This window comes from Cynocephalus volans, chromosome X, assembly GCF_027409185.1.
Source record: "Cynocephalus volans isolate mCynVol1 chromosome X, mCynVol1.pri, whole genome shotgun sequence".
Lineage (NCBI taxonomy): Eukaryota > Metazoa > Chordata > Mammalia > Dermoptera > Cynocephalidae > Cynocephalus > Cynocephalus volans.
The window spans coordinates 78739533-78756611 of record NC_084478.1 but is presented as its reverse complement, the minus strand read 5'-3'; the positions used below and the strand labels follow the sequence as shown (position 1 = coordinate 78756611).

Below are 17079 nucleotides of genomic sequence, written 5' to 3'. Positions count from 1 at the left end.
TACTGCCTAAAAATGTCTTATCCTAAATGATTCTTACTTATTTTTCAGTTTCAAGCTCAAAAAATGCTTTATCAATGAAATGTTCCTTGATTACAAAAGTCTGGGTCAAGTGCTCCTCCTTAGTGCTCCAGAACATCCTATGATTAATCCCACCATTGCATCACCAAATTGTATTGTATTTGCCTGTTCACTTGACTGTAATCTCCATGATGGCAGGAATTCTCTCTAACCCATTCAACAGTTGCATCTTCACTGCTTCATACAGTGCATGATACATAGGAGCTGACCAGTAAATACTTGTCAAAGAAATGATGAGCTAATTATGCTTCTAGTAATGAGAGCACAAGTAATTTGGACTAAATTTCTTGCTGAAAACCACAAGAAATTGGAACAAGATATAAATAATATATATTTAAAGACATCTGACACTTAACTAGGCAATTCAGTATTAGCCAAGATGCAGGATAAAAAGAAAATTTAGAGAGACTGTTTTTTCCTATGGTCATTGGCTGATTACAGAAGAATCAGCTGGGAGACAGCAGAGCTTTTGACATATTCATGAAACTAAGAGAACAAAAATTGGAATTCAGGATCCATTAAGGAGGAGGAATCCTAGAAAAATCCCCAACCTTTGGGTTCCAACTTAGAAGGCATACTAAAAATGAGGGTAAGTAAATCTTTACTTGGATTGAAGGACAGCTTCAAATTGTCTCAATCTCGGGCCGAGCCCGTGGCGCACTTGGGAGAGTGCGGCGCTGGGAGCGTGGCGACGCTCCCACCGCAGGTTCGGATCCTATATAGGAATGGCTGGTACACTCACTGGCTGAGTGCCGGTCATGAAAAAGACAAAAAAAAAAAAAAATTTTTCTCAATCTCATATTGTATTAAGGTGATGTGAGCTTGCTAGTGACTCTAACCACTTGCCAAAGGAGAGCATAAATCCTTTCTAGATAAAGATTTTTAAAATGAGGCATCAAACCATCTCTACTATAATTTTTCATATACAATGTCTGCCACTCAATCAAAACTAACCAGGCATATGAGGAAACAGGCAAAGTAATAGAAAATCAACATAAACAATAGTTTGGCTTTTTTTTCTGGCAAGGTGGCTGACCAAAGGTGGCCAGCCCTTGCCACTAATGCAAAGAAAGTCCAAAGTAACAGGTAGATAGCACAGTGTAGAGTACAGTGTCTAGGAGAGAATGACAGAATCAGCAAAACAGTGAGGCAAGCCCCTCAAGATCTAGAAACTTGAGACAGTAACATAGAAAGACAGGGGAAGTACCCAACCAAGACTGGCATGGAGACTGGAGAGACCCTGGACTGTGGAGACAAGGTAGGCTGGGGGGAGGGGTAGTCTGTGGCCAGCACTCCCACCATAGATGCCTGCAAATTGGGCTACAAAGTAGCCACATAGCCATCATGGACAGTGACCCCAGCACAGGGAGATGCTAGAAGCCCACAAGACTGCATTTTTCCAGAGGGGAAGGATATGCTGTCTCCCCACACCACTCAGTCCCAGGGAGCCACAGTATATTGCCATTTTGGGATAAGAGCCAACAGACCTCAGAGTCCCACCAACCAGGTAGGCTCACCCACCCCAGCAGAGAACATGGGGGGAGCACACCAGCTGCCTGAATTCATGCCCATTTTCCTTCCCCTGGGAGCTCAGAGTCCCACCTGATCCAGTGGGCCAGCCCACCCCAGTGGAGAGCTTGGGGGAGTGCAGCAGCCACCTGGATCCATGCCCACCTTCCTTAGGTTCCTTAGGGAGCTCAGAGTCCTACCCAACCCACCAGGCCTGCCTACCCCAGCAGAGAGGGCATGGGGATTGAGCTAGCACCCAGAATGTATCATGCTCACCCAGAACCAAACCCAACTATCAACATAGAACACTTCTACAGGCAAGAATCTATTCTTTCAAAAACTGCTCCGAAAAATAAAAGAAGTGACAACACCACCAGATGTCCAGACATCAACACAGAGAAGCATGAAAAAAACAGGGAAACTTGACGCCCGCCCCCAAAGAAAACAATAATTCTCCATACCAGACCCCAAACAACAGGAAACCAGTGGAATGTGTGAAGAGGAATTCCAAACAGCAGTCTTAAAGAAACTCAACAAGATGCAAGAAAAAGTAGACAGAAATCACAAATAAGTATTTTAAAGAAAAATTCAGAACATGTATAAGAAATTCAACAAAGAAATAGAAACCATAGAAAAGAACCAAGCATAAATCCTGGAACTGAAAAATTCATTCAGTGAAGTAAAAAATACAACCAAGAGTGTAAGCAACAAACTAAAACAAATGGAAAAAGGAATTTCTGAACTAGAAGGCAGGATTTTTGAATTAACCCAGTAGGACAAAAAAAAATTTTTTTTTTAAGTGAAGAAAGTCTACAAGATCTATTGAACCACTTTAACATACAAACATCCATATTACGGGTGCACCAGAAGGGGACAAGAAAGGAAAAGACACTGAAAGCCTATTTAATGAAAGAGTGACTGAAAACTTACCAAGTATAGGGTCTCCCAGATCCAAGAAACTCAATGGTCCCCAAACAGATTTGACCCAAAAAGGTCCTCCCTGAGACACATTATAGTCAAATGGTCAAAAGTCAAAGACAAAGAGGGAATTCTAAAAACAGCAAGAGAAAAGTATCAAGTCACCTTTAAGGGCATCCCCATCAGACTAACAGCAGACTTCTCAATAGAAACCATACAGGCCAGGAGAGAATGGGATGATATATTCAAAGTACTAAAAGAAAAAATACTGCCAGCAAAGAATACCATATCCAGCAAAGTTATCTTTCAGAAACAAAGGACAAATAGTATCTTTCCCAGACAACCAAAAGCTGTGGGAATTCACCATCACAAGACGAGCCCTACAAGAAGTCCTCAAGGGTGCCCTACATCTGAAATCAAAAGTGTTGAGGATACCAACATTAATAAAGCAAATGTAGTTTTAGCAAGGCCATAGCCCTTTAGTTTAAGGTATAGCCTAACTTTTTAGTATTGCACATAGAAATGCTAAGCTTGGTAAAAACAGAAAACTTTCCCAGGACTAAAGTCTCTGTTGTAGATAAAAAAATTGTAACACAGCAAAAATGCTGGCTCTAAGGGCAGTCGTCCTTGGTGCAACTAAACCTAATGATGGGAAAGTATGTGAGCTAAAAGCTTCAAGGTTATTGGTTGGGGGATGTTCCACATCTCACCGGCAGCTGTTTCTTTGAGTTTCGTAGGGAACTAAGTGGTGCCATGATGATTATCTCATTGTTCCTTTTGTAACCCACCCATTTTCCTTTTCTGTAACTTTCTTGCCTGGAGAATAAAAACTGAGAGAAAACCTCGTTTGGGGTTATTTCTGAGGAATTCTTCTCTCTTGAAGGATTTGTCTGGGATTAACCCCTTCTTGGCCTCTCACTTCTCTGGAGAAAATGGGCTTTGAGTAATCCTTTGTGTCTCTATCACCCTGGGAGAGGTGACAGAAAGAGCAATAACTATCATCATGAATACAAGAGAAAGAATAAAAACCACTAGTAGAACAGATATATAAATGAGAAAGAGAAACAAAATGTATCTTACCAGTACAAAAAACACCAAACAGCAAAGACAAACAATAATAGGGAAATAAAAGAAATATAAAACAACCATAAAAAAGTAATAAAATGACAGGAATAAAACAATACCTTTCAATAACAACCATGAATGTAAATGGATTAAATTCCCCACTTAAAATATATAGACTGGCTGACTGGATTAAAAAACTAGACCCAACATATGCTGCCAGCAAGAAACTCACTTCACTAATAAAGACACACATAGACTAATAGTGAAGGGATGGAAAAAGATATTCCATATAAAAGGAAACAAAAAAGAAGCAGGAGTTGCCATATTATATCAGATAAAATAGGTTTTAAACTTAGAACTATAAAGAAACAAAGAAGAACATTACATAATGACAAAAGGATCAATACAGAAAGAAGATATAACAGTCTTAAATATATATGCACCCAACATCAGAGCACTTAGACACATAAAGCAAATGTCATTGGATCTAAAGGAAGAAATAGATCCCAACATAATTAATAGTTGGGGACTTTTAACACACTCTTCTCGGCACTGGAAAGATCATCTAAACAAAAAATAGCAGAGAAATATTGGATGTAAATGGCACTTTAGACCAAATGGACTTGACGGACATTTACAGAACATTTCATCCAATAACTGCAGAATATACATTCTTCTCATCAGCACATGGATCACTCCCCTGGACAGATCACATGTTAGCCTACAAATCAAGTCTCAACAAATTTAAAGATTGAAATCATATCAAATATCTTCTCAGACCACAATGGAATAAAACTAGAAATCAACAACAAACAAAACTCCGGAAACTATACAAATACATGGAAATTAAACAACATGCTCCTGAATGACCAATAAGTCAAAGAATAAATAAAACAAGACATCAAAAAATTTCTTGAAACAAATGAAACTATAAGCATAACTTCCCAAAACCTATGGGACACTGCAAGGGCAGTAGTAAGAGAGAAGTTTATTGCAATAAATGCTCACATCAAAAAAGTTAAAAGATCCCAAATAAACAACCTAAAGTTACACCTCAAAGAACTGGAAAAGCAAGAACAATCCAACCCCAAAATTAGTAGATAGAAAGAAATAATACACATCAGAGAAGAACTAAATGAAATAGCAACCAAAAAAAAAAAAAAGATACAAAAGATAGATGAAACAAAAAGTTGTTTTTTTGAAAAGATAAACAAAATTGACAACCCACTAGCTAGACTAAACATGAAAAGAAAAGACCCAAATATTAAAAAATCAGAAATGAAAAAGGAGACATTACAACTGATTCCACAGAAATACAAAGAATCATTAGAGACTATTATGAACAACTTTATGCCAACAAATTTGAAAATCTAGAGAAAATGGATAAATATCTGGACACATACACCCTACCAAGACTGAACTAAGAAGAAATAGAAAACCTGAATAGACCAATAATGAGTAATGAGATTGAATCAGAAATCAACAGTCTCCCAACAAAGAGAAGCCCAGGACTGCAGGGCTTCACAGATGAATTCTACAAAACACTTAAAAATTTAATACTAATACTTCTCAAACCATTCCAAAAAATTGAAACAGAGGGTATTCTCCCAAACTCATTCTGTGAGGCCAGTATCACCCTGACACCTAAACCAAACACACAACAAGAAAAGAAAACTACAGGCCAATATCCTTGAAGAACCTATATGCAAAATTCTCAACAAAGTACTAGCAAACAGAATCCAAAAGCACATGAAAAAGATTACATACCATGATAAAGTGGGATTCATCCCAGGGATGCAAGGATGGTTCAACATATGCAAAACAATAAATGTGATACACCACATCAACAAAAGGCAAGATAGAAACCATATGATCACCTCAATAGACAGGAAAGGCATTCAGTAAAACTCAACATTCCTTTATGATAAAAAAACCTCTCAACAAATTAGGTACAGAAGGAAAATACCTCAACACAATAAAAGCCATATATGACAAACCCATGGCTAACATCATCCCAAATGGGGAAAAGTTGAAAGCTTTTTCTCTAAGAGCAAGAACAAGACAAGGATGCCCACTCTCACCACTCCTATTTAACACAGTACTGGAAGTTCTATGTAAAGCAATTAGGCAAGAGAAAGGAATAAAGGGCATCCAAATTGGAAAAGAGGTAGTCAAATTGTCCCTGTTTGCAGATGACATGATCTTATGTATAGAAAAAACTCAGAGCTGATAAACAAATTCAGTAAAGCTGCAGGATACAAAATCAATATACAAAAATCAGTAGTGTTTCTATACACCAACAATGAACTAGGAGAAAAAGAAATCAAGAAAACAATCCCACTTCCAATAGATACCAAAACAATAAATAAAATACCCAGGAATAAGTCTAACCAAGGAGGTGAAATGTCTCTACAATGAATACTACAAAACACTGATGAAAGAAATTAATGAGGACACAGAAAAATGGAGAGATACTCCATGCTCATGGATGGGTAGAATTAATGTTGTGAAAATGTCCATACTACCCAAAGCAATCTACAGATTCAATGCAATCCGTATCAAAATAACAGTGACATTCTTCACAGAAATAGAAAAAACAACACTAACATTCACATGGAACAACAAAGTCCTCAAATAGCCAAAGCAATCCTGAGCAAAAAGAACAAGTGGGGGACATTATACTACCTGAGTTCAAATTATACTACAAAGCTATAGTAACACAAAAAGCAAGGTACTGGTATAAATACAGACACATGGACCAATAGAACAGAATTAGAAAGCCCAGAAATAAATCCATGTACTTACAGCCAATTGATGCTTGATAAATGAGCTAAAAACATACACTGGGGAAAGGACAGCCTCCTCAATAAATGGTGCTGGGAAAACTGTATATCCATGTGTAGAAGAATGAAACTAGACCCCTATCTCTCACTTATACAAAAATCAACTCAAAATGGATAAAGGACTTAAATGTAAGACCTGAGACTATAAAACTTCTAGAAGAAAACACAGGGGAAATGCTCCAGGACAGAGGACTAGGCAAAGTTTTTATGAATAAGACCTCAAAAGCACAGGCAAGAAAAATAAAAATAAATAAATGGGATTTTATCAAACTAAAAAGCTCTGCACAGCAAAGAATCAACAGAGTGAACAGACAACCTCCAGAATGGGAGAAAGTATTTGAAAACTATGCATCTGACCAGAGATTAATATCCAGAATATACAAAGAACTCAAACAACTCAACAGTAAAAAAACAAATAACCCAATTAAATAATGGGCAAGGGTGCTCAATAGACATTTCTCAAAAGAAGACATACAAATGGCCAACAGGTATATGAAAAAATGCTCACTATCACTAATCATCAGAGAAATGCAAATCAAAACCACACTGAGATATTATCTCAACCCTGTCAGACTGGTTATTATCAAGAAGAGAATAACAAATGCTGGGAAGGTTGCAGAGAAAGGGGAACCCTTCTGCCATTGCTGGCGGGATTGTAAATTAGTACAGCTATTATGGAAAACAGTATGGAAAGGGGAACCCTTCTGCCATTGCTGGCGGGATTGTAAATTAGTACAGCTATTATGGAAAACTACAGATAGAATGACCATAAGACTCAGCAATCCCACTTCTGGGTATACACCCAAAGAAATGGAAAGCATCATGTCAAAGGGATGCCTGCACACCCATGTTTATAGTAGCTCTGTTCACAATAGCCAAGATATGGAATCAACCTAAATGTCTATCGACAAATGATTAGATAAAGAAAACTTGGTATATATAAACAACGGAATACTACTCTGCCATAAAAAGAATGAAATTCTGCCATTTGCAGCAACAATACCTTGGAGAAAATTACGTTAAGTGAACTAGGCCAGGCACAGAAAGAGAAATACCGCATGTTCTCACTCACATGTGGAAGCTAACAAAAGAGAAACAAAACAAAACAAGCAAACAAATAATAATAAGTTGAATAGTTAAAAGGAGAGAAAAGAATTATGGTTACTAGAGGTGGGAAAGAGGAAGGAGGAGGAAGGTTAGTGAGAGACTGATTAATGGGCAGAAAAGTACTGCAAGATAGCAAAAATAAGCCTTATTGATGTTCAGTCAACCCAGAAATATTTAATCAATAATAATTTTCTGCATGTAACCAAACAACTAGAAGAGAGATCAAATGTGCACATCACAAAAAAATTAAGTTTTGCAATGATGAATAGGCTAATTACCCTGAATGATCAGCACAGTGTCTACATGTATAGAAATATAACTCTGTACACCATAAATATGTACAACCAATATGTTCCAATAAAAAACAAAAAATAGAAAATATAACTTTTAATTACTTAATCATTTGTCCACACTATAATTTCTTATCTGGTCTCCTACTGTTGGACATACAGATTGTTTCTATTGCTCATTCTACTGTAATACTGGCACTGCTGTTCATAAAACTTTACCCATGATAAATGATGATATTGATTCAAGCAGGCTATCTAAAACTTAATTGCCTCAGGGAAAGTTCTTAAGATCCAGTGTCGACATTCTGCTCCTAAATAAAGAATTTGTGTACTTTCCTGAAATTGTTGATATACCAATTAATGTATAACTTACTGACTTTAAGTAAATCGATGAGTTTTTTTCAAGAGTAGCTGAGGCATGACATTTACTGCCTGTTCTGCAAATAGACATTCTTAGCCTATATGTTGTAATCTGTAGCCAATAACTGAAACTTGTATTTTACCCAACAATGAAAACAGGACAACTCTGGTATGAGGAGTCCCTCTCCCCTTTCCAAATTTTCCCATAAAGTCTTTCCAGCCTGTAGTAGTCTTAATTCAGAGCACTTACCAACTCTGTTGGCTTGTTTCCTGGGTCAATCCTCAAGCTTAGCTTTCAATAAACCTTTATAAAATTTATATACGTGTGTGTGTGTGTGTGTGTGTGTATACACACATACACATAATAAATAGAAACATATCCTCCTCAAGGATTGAAATAATTGAGTTATCAAATGAAGATTTTCACACAGATATGATTAATATGTTCAAAAAATGAAAAGACTTCTTGATTGTGAATTTTGGCGAGAAACTGAATATGATTTCGAGAAAAAAACAAATGGAAATCTAGAAATAAAAAAATATATGTGATAAGTGATATTAAGAATTCAATGGGTGAGTTTAACAGGAGAGTAGACAAAGCTGAAGAGAGAATTAACAAACTGATAGATCAGAAGAAAATATCCAGAATGAAGTACAGACAGAAAAACAGTATAATACAGAGAAAAGTATACAAGAAACATAAAGAATGCTGAGAAATGTCTAAAAAAGGTTTGTTACAGTCTCAATGTTTGTTTCCCCCCAAAATTAATATGTTGAAACCTCATCACCAATGTGATGGTATTAGGAGGTAAGGCCTTTGGAGGTGATTAAATCTTGAGAGCAGAGCCCTCATGAGTGAGATAGTGTCCTTATAAAAGGAGGGTCTTCCACCATGTGGGAATACAGTGAGAAGGTGTCATTCTATAATCAAGAAGTGGACCCTCACAAGACACCAAATCTGCTGTTCAGGATCACGGACTGGAAGACTGAATACTGTAAAGATGTGAAGTCTCCCTAAATTTTCAGATACAATTGCAATCCCAATAAATGTCCCAGCAGATTTCTTTTCTTTTTATCTCTTCTCTCTCTCTCTTTCTTTCTTTCTCTCTTTCTCTTTTCTTTCTTCCCTTCCTTCCTTCCTTCCTTCCTTCCTTCCTTCCTTCCTTCCTTCCTTCCTTCCTTCCTCCCTCCCTCCCTCCTAGCCTCCTTCCCTCCTTCCTTCCTTCCTTCCTTCCTTTCATGGAACATTAACGAGCTGATTCTAAAATACTTTTGGAGATGCAAAGGGCCCAGAATATCTAAGATACTTTTAAAGAAGAGGAATGAGGTAGAAGGATTTGCTTCACTTATTCTTGGCCCTTTGTATTTCCATACGTGTTTTAGAATCAGCTTGTCAGTCTCCACAAAAAGGAAGGAAAAAGGAAAGGGAAAGAGAAAAGGAAAAGGAAAGGCGAAGAAAAGAGAAAAGAAAAAAGAAAAAAAGAAACCTGGGATTTTTATTGGGATTGCATTGAATCTAAAAAATCAATTTGGGGAAAACTTACATCTTTACAATATTCAATCTTCCAATCCATGAACATACCCAGCAAATTTGGTGTCTGGTGAGCATCCATTTCTTGTTCACAGAATGACAGCTTCTCACTGTATCCCCACATGGTGGAAGGGCCTATTTTATAAGCTTATTTTAAAGCATATTATAAAGTCCAGTGATTAAGACTGTGGTAGTGGTACAATGACAAATAGACCGATAGAATAGAACAAACAGTTTAGAAACAATCTTGCACGTATGCAGACATTTGATTTATGACAAAGGTGACATTGTGTAGAAGTGGGGGAAAAGACAGTCCTTATAATAAATGGTACTGGATCAGTTGGATATCTATATGGAAAAAAACGAAGCTTGGCCTCTATATCTCACCATACATAAAAATCAATTTCAGGTGGATTATATAGATCTAAATGTGAATGGCAAAAACATAAAGCTTCCAGAAGATAATATGGAAAAATATCTACCTAATCTCAAAGTACAAAAATATTTCTTAAATGAAACACACAAAAAACACTAGCCATTAAGGAAAATACTGAAAAATTAGACATATTAAAATTTAAAACTTCTATTCATCAAAGGATACCATAAAGAAAGATAAGCCACAGATTTGGTAATGGTTTGCTACATAAAAGATACAGAAATGATTAATAGCTAGGGCACATAAAGAATTCCTGCAAATCTATATAAAAAGAACAGACAACTTGATACAAAGATGGGCAAAAAACTTGTACAGGCACATCATAGAAGAAGACATACAAATGGATAATAAACATATGAAAAGGAGCACAACCTCATGAGTCTTCTGAGAAATGCCAATTAAAATCATGATATTACTACAAACCTCCCACAAGAATGGCTATGATTAAAAACACTGACAATACCAAGTGTTGGTAAGGATATGGAACAACTGGAATTCTCATACATTGCTGGTGAGAATGTAAACTGGTACAATCACTTAGAAAAACTGTCATTATCAATAAAGTCAAAAATATGCATTCCCATGACCCAGTAATTCCAATCCTGGGTATATACCCAACAGAAATTTAAGTACGTATAACCAAAAGAAATGTACAATAATATTCATAACATCATTATTTGTAATAACCCCAAATGGGAAACAATCCATATATCCATTATCAGTAGAATGAATAAATAAATTTTGGCATATTCAAACAATGGAATAATACACACAAATACAAATTAAAAACTGCGGCTTCATGTAACAACATAAATGAATATCACAAATACAGATGATCCTCAACTTAGGATGAGATTATGTCCCAATAAACCCATTGTAATTCAAAAATATCATTAAGTCAAAAATGCATTTAATGCTGACAGCACTGCAGATGGTCCCTGACTTATGATGTTTCAACTTACAATTTTTCAACTTCATGATGGTGTGAAAGAGATATGTATTCAGTATAAACCATAAACCTGTCAGAAGTTGTAAGGAGCTCTTCAACTTACGATGGGGTTACATCCTGAAAAACCCTTCTTAAGTAAGGAACCATCTGTATAGTGCTGAGCAAAATAACACCAGACCCAAAAGAATACATACTGTTTGATTTCATTTATACAAAATTCAAAATGGGGGGAAACTAATCTACAATGTTAGAAGTTAGGATAGACATTAACTTTGAACAGCGAGGATGATACAGTGATAGAGACTGGGCATAAGTAGGGGTTGTGGGGTGCTAGTAATGCTTTATTTTTTTTATCTGGGTGCTGGTAACATGAGTGTGTTCACTTTGTAATAATTCACTAAATTGTTCAATTCTGATTTGTGCACTTTTTATATGTGTGTTATATACTTCAATAGAAAAGTAAAAAAAAAAAAAAAAGAAAGAAAAGAAATGAAGAAGTGTTAGGCATTTATAAAGGAGTCAGATAAATAAAGATGGTCCTCTGTGAGGGTCACCCTGCAGGCAAGGCAAGCAGGTTCTTTCGGTAATGTTCTTGGGAATTAAATGGCTTCAGAAGTTCTCTAGTATAAAGAGATCCATATAAGGCAGGTACAGATAAATTTCAGACTATTTTTTACAAGATCTAAGAGAGAAAGAGAAAGATGAGATCTAAAAGCAAATAAAACAAAACATCAAATGATACATTACAGAAAGCTTTTTGTACCATCTAAGAGGTAAGACGTGAAACTGGGAGATGGACCACATGGTTAGGGCTCTTCTCCATTTCACTCTCTAATTAATCTAGAAACCAGTGAAACATTACCATTAGAAGTATTTACTCACCTAAGCATAGCTGATACTTCACAGGCTTAGCAAGACCTGAGGAAAACAAGCCTGTTATATAAAGAGAAAATGTCTTTGTTTTGCATAAACATCTCCAAAGTCCCAAAATCATATTAAACTCAACAAGTATTTGAGCACCTTAACTGTAACTAGCCCTATGTCAGGCATTGTGGAGAAAGGCAAAAAAAAAAGCATATTTCTGAGGAACCCTAATGTAAAGGTACAAGATTTATTTAAAACAACAGCAATAACAACTAGAGAATAATTCCAAGAAAAGAATATGGTGAGTGGGTTGTAGAAGTAGAGTTAGTGAGAGAGAAAATGGGATGGGTATAATGAAGCCAGTTGATCAAAAGCCTTTAATGTCACACTGAAAAGTCTGGATTTAAATCCATAGAAAGCTATTTTATCTGGATCTGACTTCCTCTATAAAATCCTTGTATTTATGGGCCAGCCCGTGGCTCACTTGGGAGAGTGTGGTGCTGATAACACCAAGGCCATGGGTTCGGATCCCATATAGGGATGGCCGGTTAGCTCACTTGGGAGAGTGTGGCACTGACAACACCAAGCCAAGGGTTAAGATCCCCTTACAGTTCATCTTTAAAAAAAATGATAAAATAATATCCTTGTATTTATTCATTACGCTCGCCTTGAATCACCTTGAATGATTCCTAGTTATTTTCTTGATCAATCAGCATTAACATAAGTAATGTCAAATCTGGATATACTAATGGTCTATCTATCACAAGAGATGCTTTGTAGAATGTTAAGGTTGACTTCTATAACAATACCTCAGATAATTATGAACATACCCCAAATATCCCCAACAGTCCTGAATAAACTCTTATTAATCTACCCACAGTTTAGACTATCACTAGGGTCAATGAGTTGAATGAGATACAACCTTCATTTGTTTCCCTTCCAAAATAATCTTTTGAGCATTAAAAGATATCTAATACTTAACATTGTATTTGGCACAGCAGGCTTTTTATGTACTGAACTGAACTGTCAAAATATACCAATATATTAACCCTACTCATCTCTCTCATAGCTTGGTAAACTTTGATCCTGTCCCTCCCTCAACCTCTCTCTCTCCAGACTTAAAAAACTAGAAAATCCCTCCATCGTTTTGATCAATTTAATTGGGTTTCTGGGGACTTCTATCAGCTGCTTTTTCTTGATGAGCAGCCACCAGAATTTCCTGTCTGATTAGATACAAATCCACTTTTGATCTTTTACATGAAAAAGATAAGGGTTCTGTTTAGTTGTTGTTTTTGACACTTCCTAATGATACCCACCACATTCTTGGCCTTTGAGGACCACAATCTCTACTGAACCAACTTCACAGAATGATCAACAGTGACTTTTTTATTTTTCTTTTTTACTCTAATAATCATACAGTGATTGTCTCATTCAGACATTAATGAGATATCCCTAGCCCTTGAGATCATCTCTAACAAGTATCCAGATAAATCTACAGCTACTTGGCTGCTTTTGCTGAAGGAGACAGTTATGATTCCAGAAGGTCTGATGTGGCCCTCTCACTTTTACCATCAGCAACTGTGTCCCCACTGGGGCGACTTTTCTAACATTTCTCTTGGAGAATTTTGCTGATCTCTCTTTTATGTACCCTGACTGCCCTAACTTCCTTCTGTATCCTTTTTAAAAAGTGTTTAAATTGAGGGATGACATACATACCTCTACAGTGATTTCTAGATCCCTTTATTGAGTCATAACTGAGAACCCAGAGCCCATCATCTCATAAGCATGGATAGGTTTATTTTTGCTGAACAATGAAGTACCTCTGTCTGTTCTGCTCACTTGGGCTCATGAGAGATATTCTTGCAATTTATTCTCATCAGCTTGCCTTTACTCCTTGCAGATAAACTTGTGAGAAACCTGAATGTACCACCCTACGGAAGGGTGCATATTTTTATCTTTTTTCCTCTTCATATAAGAGTTGCTGTAACAGCAGCTGTTTGTGTCAAAAATCTAAAATGTAAAACTATGACCTATGTGGCCAAATCCCACAAGGCTGTTTACTTCCTTATTTATGAATCAGAACCTGTCAGCACAACTTAAGAGTTTTGTCTGTCAGCAGATACTGCAATTAAATGTTCCTGCAAAGCCAGCAGAGGGTGCACCAGGGCACTAGAACTTTTACCCAAGACGTAGAAGTATTAATTTAATTCTAATAGCTAGTCAACTTTTCCTTTCTTTAATTCTTTTGCATACTAAAACTAATCTCCTCAAGATAAACTAAAGTCGAATCTGGGCTAAAATTCCTTCAAAGTATACTCCAAGTCTCCTGAAAGTGAAATTCAGGAAGAACAAAGAAAACATGTCAAACTTAATTTGGTCAAAACATTTCAAAAAGGCCTAGTAGGTAGCATGCTGCTGGGGAATAGGCACTGAATTGGGAGTTAAAAGAGCAACTTCCATTCTAGTTTTGACTCTAGTTTTGTGACCTCGGGCAAGTCACTTGCTCCTCCAGGCCTATGTGTTCTCCAAGGGAATCAAACAAAATGGACTGATATGGCCTCTCACAACTCTAAAAAACTCCAATTCCAATTGATGTCAGCAAATGTAAAAAGCCAGTATCCTTGTTTCCACTGCTCAAAAAGATTAAAACAGAAAGAATAAAGGACAGAAGATAGGAAGCTGTGTTTAAACCTAGACAGCACTATTTTAGTGCCATGCAAAGGACAGGAGACTAAACGCTATTACAGACCTGTGAGAGTCCCATGCCATCACAGAAGCCCTAGAGTCCAGCTATCCTGCAAATCCTGTCTATAAACATGGCTCTGCCCATCCTGAATGCCAAAAAGTCTTGGCCACTATTTGACTAAGGAAGTTGCATTCCTTTATCTTTTCACAGAAGATCAATGTTCAGCTTCTAAGAATTTCTACTGAGCATTGGGGGTAGATATATGAAGGAGCCAGACTCCTAGTTAATTATCGTTTAGCTACAGTGTTTAAAGTTTCAAGTATGAGAAGCATGTCTGCTGATTCTCTTCTTTGATAAGCTGTTATATAAATTGGAGTGTGCTAGCAAGACATTTTAAGGCTTGGGGCAACTTTACGATGCACATTGTAAAAAAAAAAAAAAAAATGTCAGTCCTAACATTACAGTATTACCATGAATGTGATGTGCCTCTATCACGAGTATAACTTTGGATAGAAGGTCAAAGTAGCACAAATAATGTTTACAGAGTTGTGACAATGACTCTGAATGTGGTAGTAAATATTAGAAGGCCTGGGTCCTTCACCTCAGGGAACTTATTTGCACAACTTGCCCTCTTCTCCAAGAAGTACAAATTTACAGCACTATTATTCTTTAACCACCTCAAAAAGATCCTTGGATGTTTCTCCTCTAAGTTTCATATAAGCCAAAATATGGCAATCAAGACAATACTTAAATTAAATGCACTAAATTTCTTGAAGAGCTAGAAAAAGTAGAAAATAGCAAAGCTAATGGTTTGCTAATAAGGGCACAAGTACCATCAAGATTGCAAAAAAGAAAGAAAAAAAATGCTCTTGGGAGACTACTCCTGAGTCATTCCATTGGTAGATTCCAGTTCTCAAGCTAGCAGTAGTGTCAGAACCGGCATGCAAAGGGTGAGTTTTATTTCCATAGATTTTTACATTGCTGTTCAGAAGTTGTCTAGCAAGACGGCATATTTCTACCAGAATTCCTCAGGGGCGCTGATCCTCACTTAGAACGCCGAAGACAATCAGTCTCAAATAGCAGGTAAGTGTGAACAAGCCCACGTTCTGGTCAGAGCACAAGACCCCGCGCTGAAAATACGGTTAAAAGTTGTTTCAACAGGCGTGGAACAGTTATCACAGCTGTTTACAGCTCCATCTCCAAAAGGAGAGCCTGCTAGTGCTGGCATCAGCTCTGGACACGAGAAAACAAGCACCGCGCGCGGGCAGGGAACCTTACCAGGCGCAGAAGGGCCAAGCTGCTAGCCGTTAGTCGGCCCGGGGGGGGGGGGGGGGGGGGGGGCAGCGCCGACACCTCCTTCGCCGTGACCCAGGAGAGAGCGTTGCCAACTTTCCCGAGGCAGCCCGTAGCCAGGGGAGGCGGGAACGGGCTAGTTTCCAAGTCAAAGGGTCCTGAGAGGCCGGGTGAGCTGGGCCAGGGACCGAGGACAACCTGCCCTAGGCAACCTCTCCCTGATCGCCTGCCCCCTCTCTGGTCCTGCCCTCTAACTTGGCTCCATGTGGCAGAGTCCTCCCAGGGCCCTGTGGTGGAGGCCTCCGCCCAAACCACAAGGGGAGGGGGCCCCCGCCGCCGCCGCCCCTACTAGGTAACTCACCTGGTGCCCGTCCTGGGAGTCAGGGGGGAGTGTGGTTTCTCCCGGTTCCAACGGCTGTTGCTGAGGTGACTGTTGCCCGAGGTGGCGGGTGATGAGACGGTCAGGGTCGAGGCCACCGGGGCTGCTCAGGGTGCCAGAGGTGCCCGGGCCGCCAAGGCGGGACTCGGCTCCCCTTTCTCGCCGCAGCTCGGAGCGCAACTCTAGGTAGCAGCACAACGTCAGCAGGTGGAGAGCCAACGAGAGGCCAAAGAAGCCCAGGAAGAGCCGGCAGCTGTTCCCTTCGCCCGCCCGGGCAGGGGCCCCGCGACAGCCGCAGCCCTGGCTCCGCCGTTCCCGCGGCGCTGCAGCGGGCAGAGGTTCCCTGCGCTCAATCTCGGGGTAGCCCATGGCCTCCGGAGACACCCACTCTCTGAGGCCCGGGAGCCGCAGCGTCTGCCTCAGCCGTTCACGACCCCTGACAGGCGGCTACTGTCCTGCCATCGACTGGGGGCTGCAGGGACCCGTTCCTGCACGACAGTGGCTGGGCGGGACGGAGCAGGGAGCAGCCGCATGTGCAGCTCCACTCCGAGGGGTGAGAAAGAGAGGAGAAGGGGTGGGAGAGAGGGGAGGCTCGGCTCGCGGAGGGAATGAGGGAGGAGGTCCTGGCCGGCCCCGCCCCATCTCTCAAGCGGCTGCCGGGCCGCCCAGCCACCCGGCCCGCCAAGCCTCAGCGCCCCGCCCCCTGCCGTTCCGCCCGGGCCTCCAGCTGCGGGGCGGGGCCTGGGGGCATGAGGGTTTGTCTGTGTCTGG

General features: G+C 39.2%; 1 protein-coding gene across 7 annotated transcripts in view; it reads right to left on the bottom strand.

Annotated features, from left to right (window-relative positions):
- The window catches only part of EDA (ectodysplasin A), a 410625-nt gene extending 393948 nt beyond the window's left edge, over positions 1 to 16677 (bottom strand). For all 7 annotated transcript variants that reach the window (XM_063083941.1, XM_063083942.1, XM_063083947.1 and 4 more), the window contains exon 1: positions 16291 to 16677. In XM_063083941.1, coding sequence (XP_062940011.1) covers positions 16291 to 16677 — 387 coding nt within the window. The remainder of the gene's footprint in view (positions 1 to 16290) is intronic.
- Between the last annotated feature and the right edge of the window lie 402 nt (positions 16678 to 17079).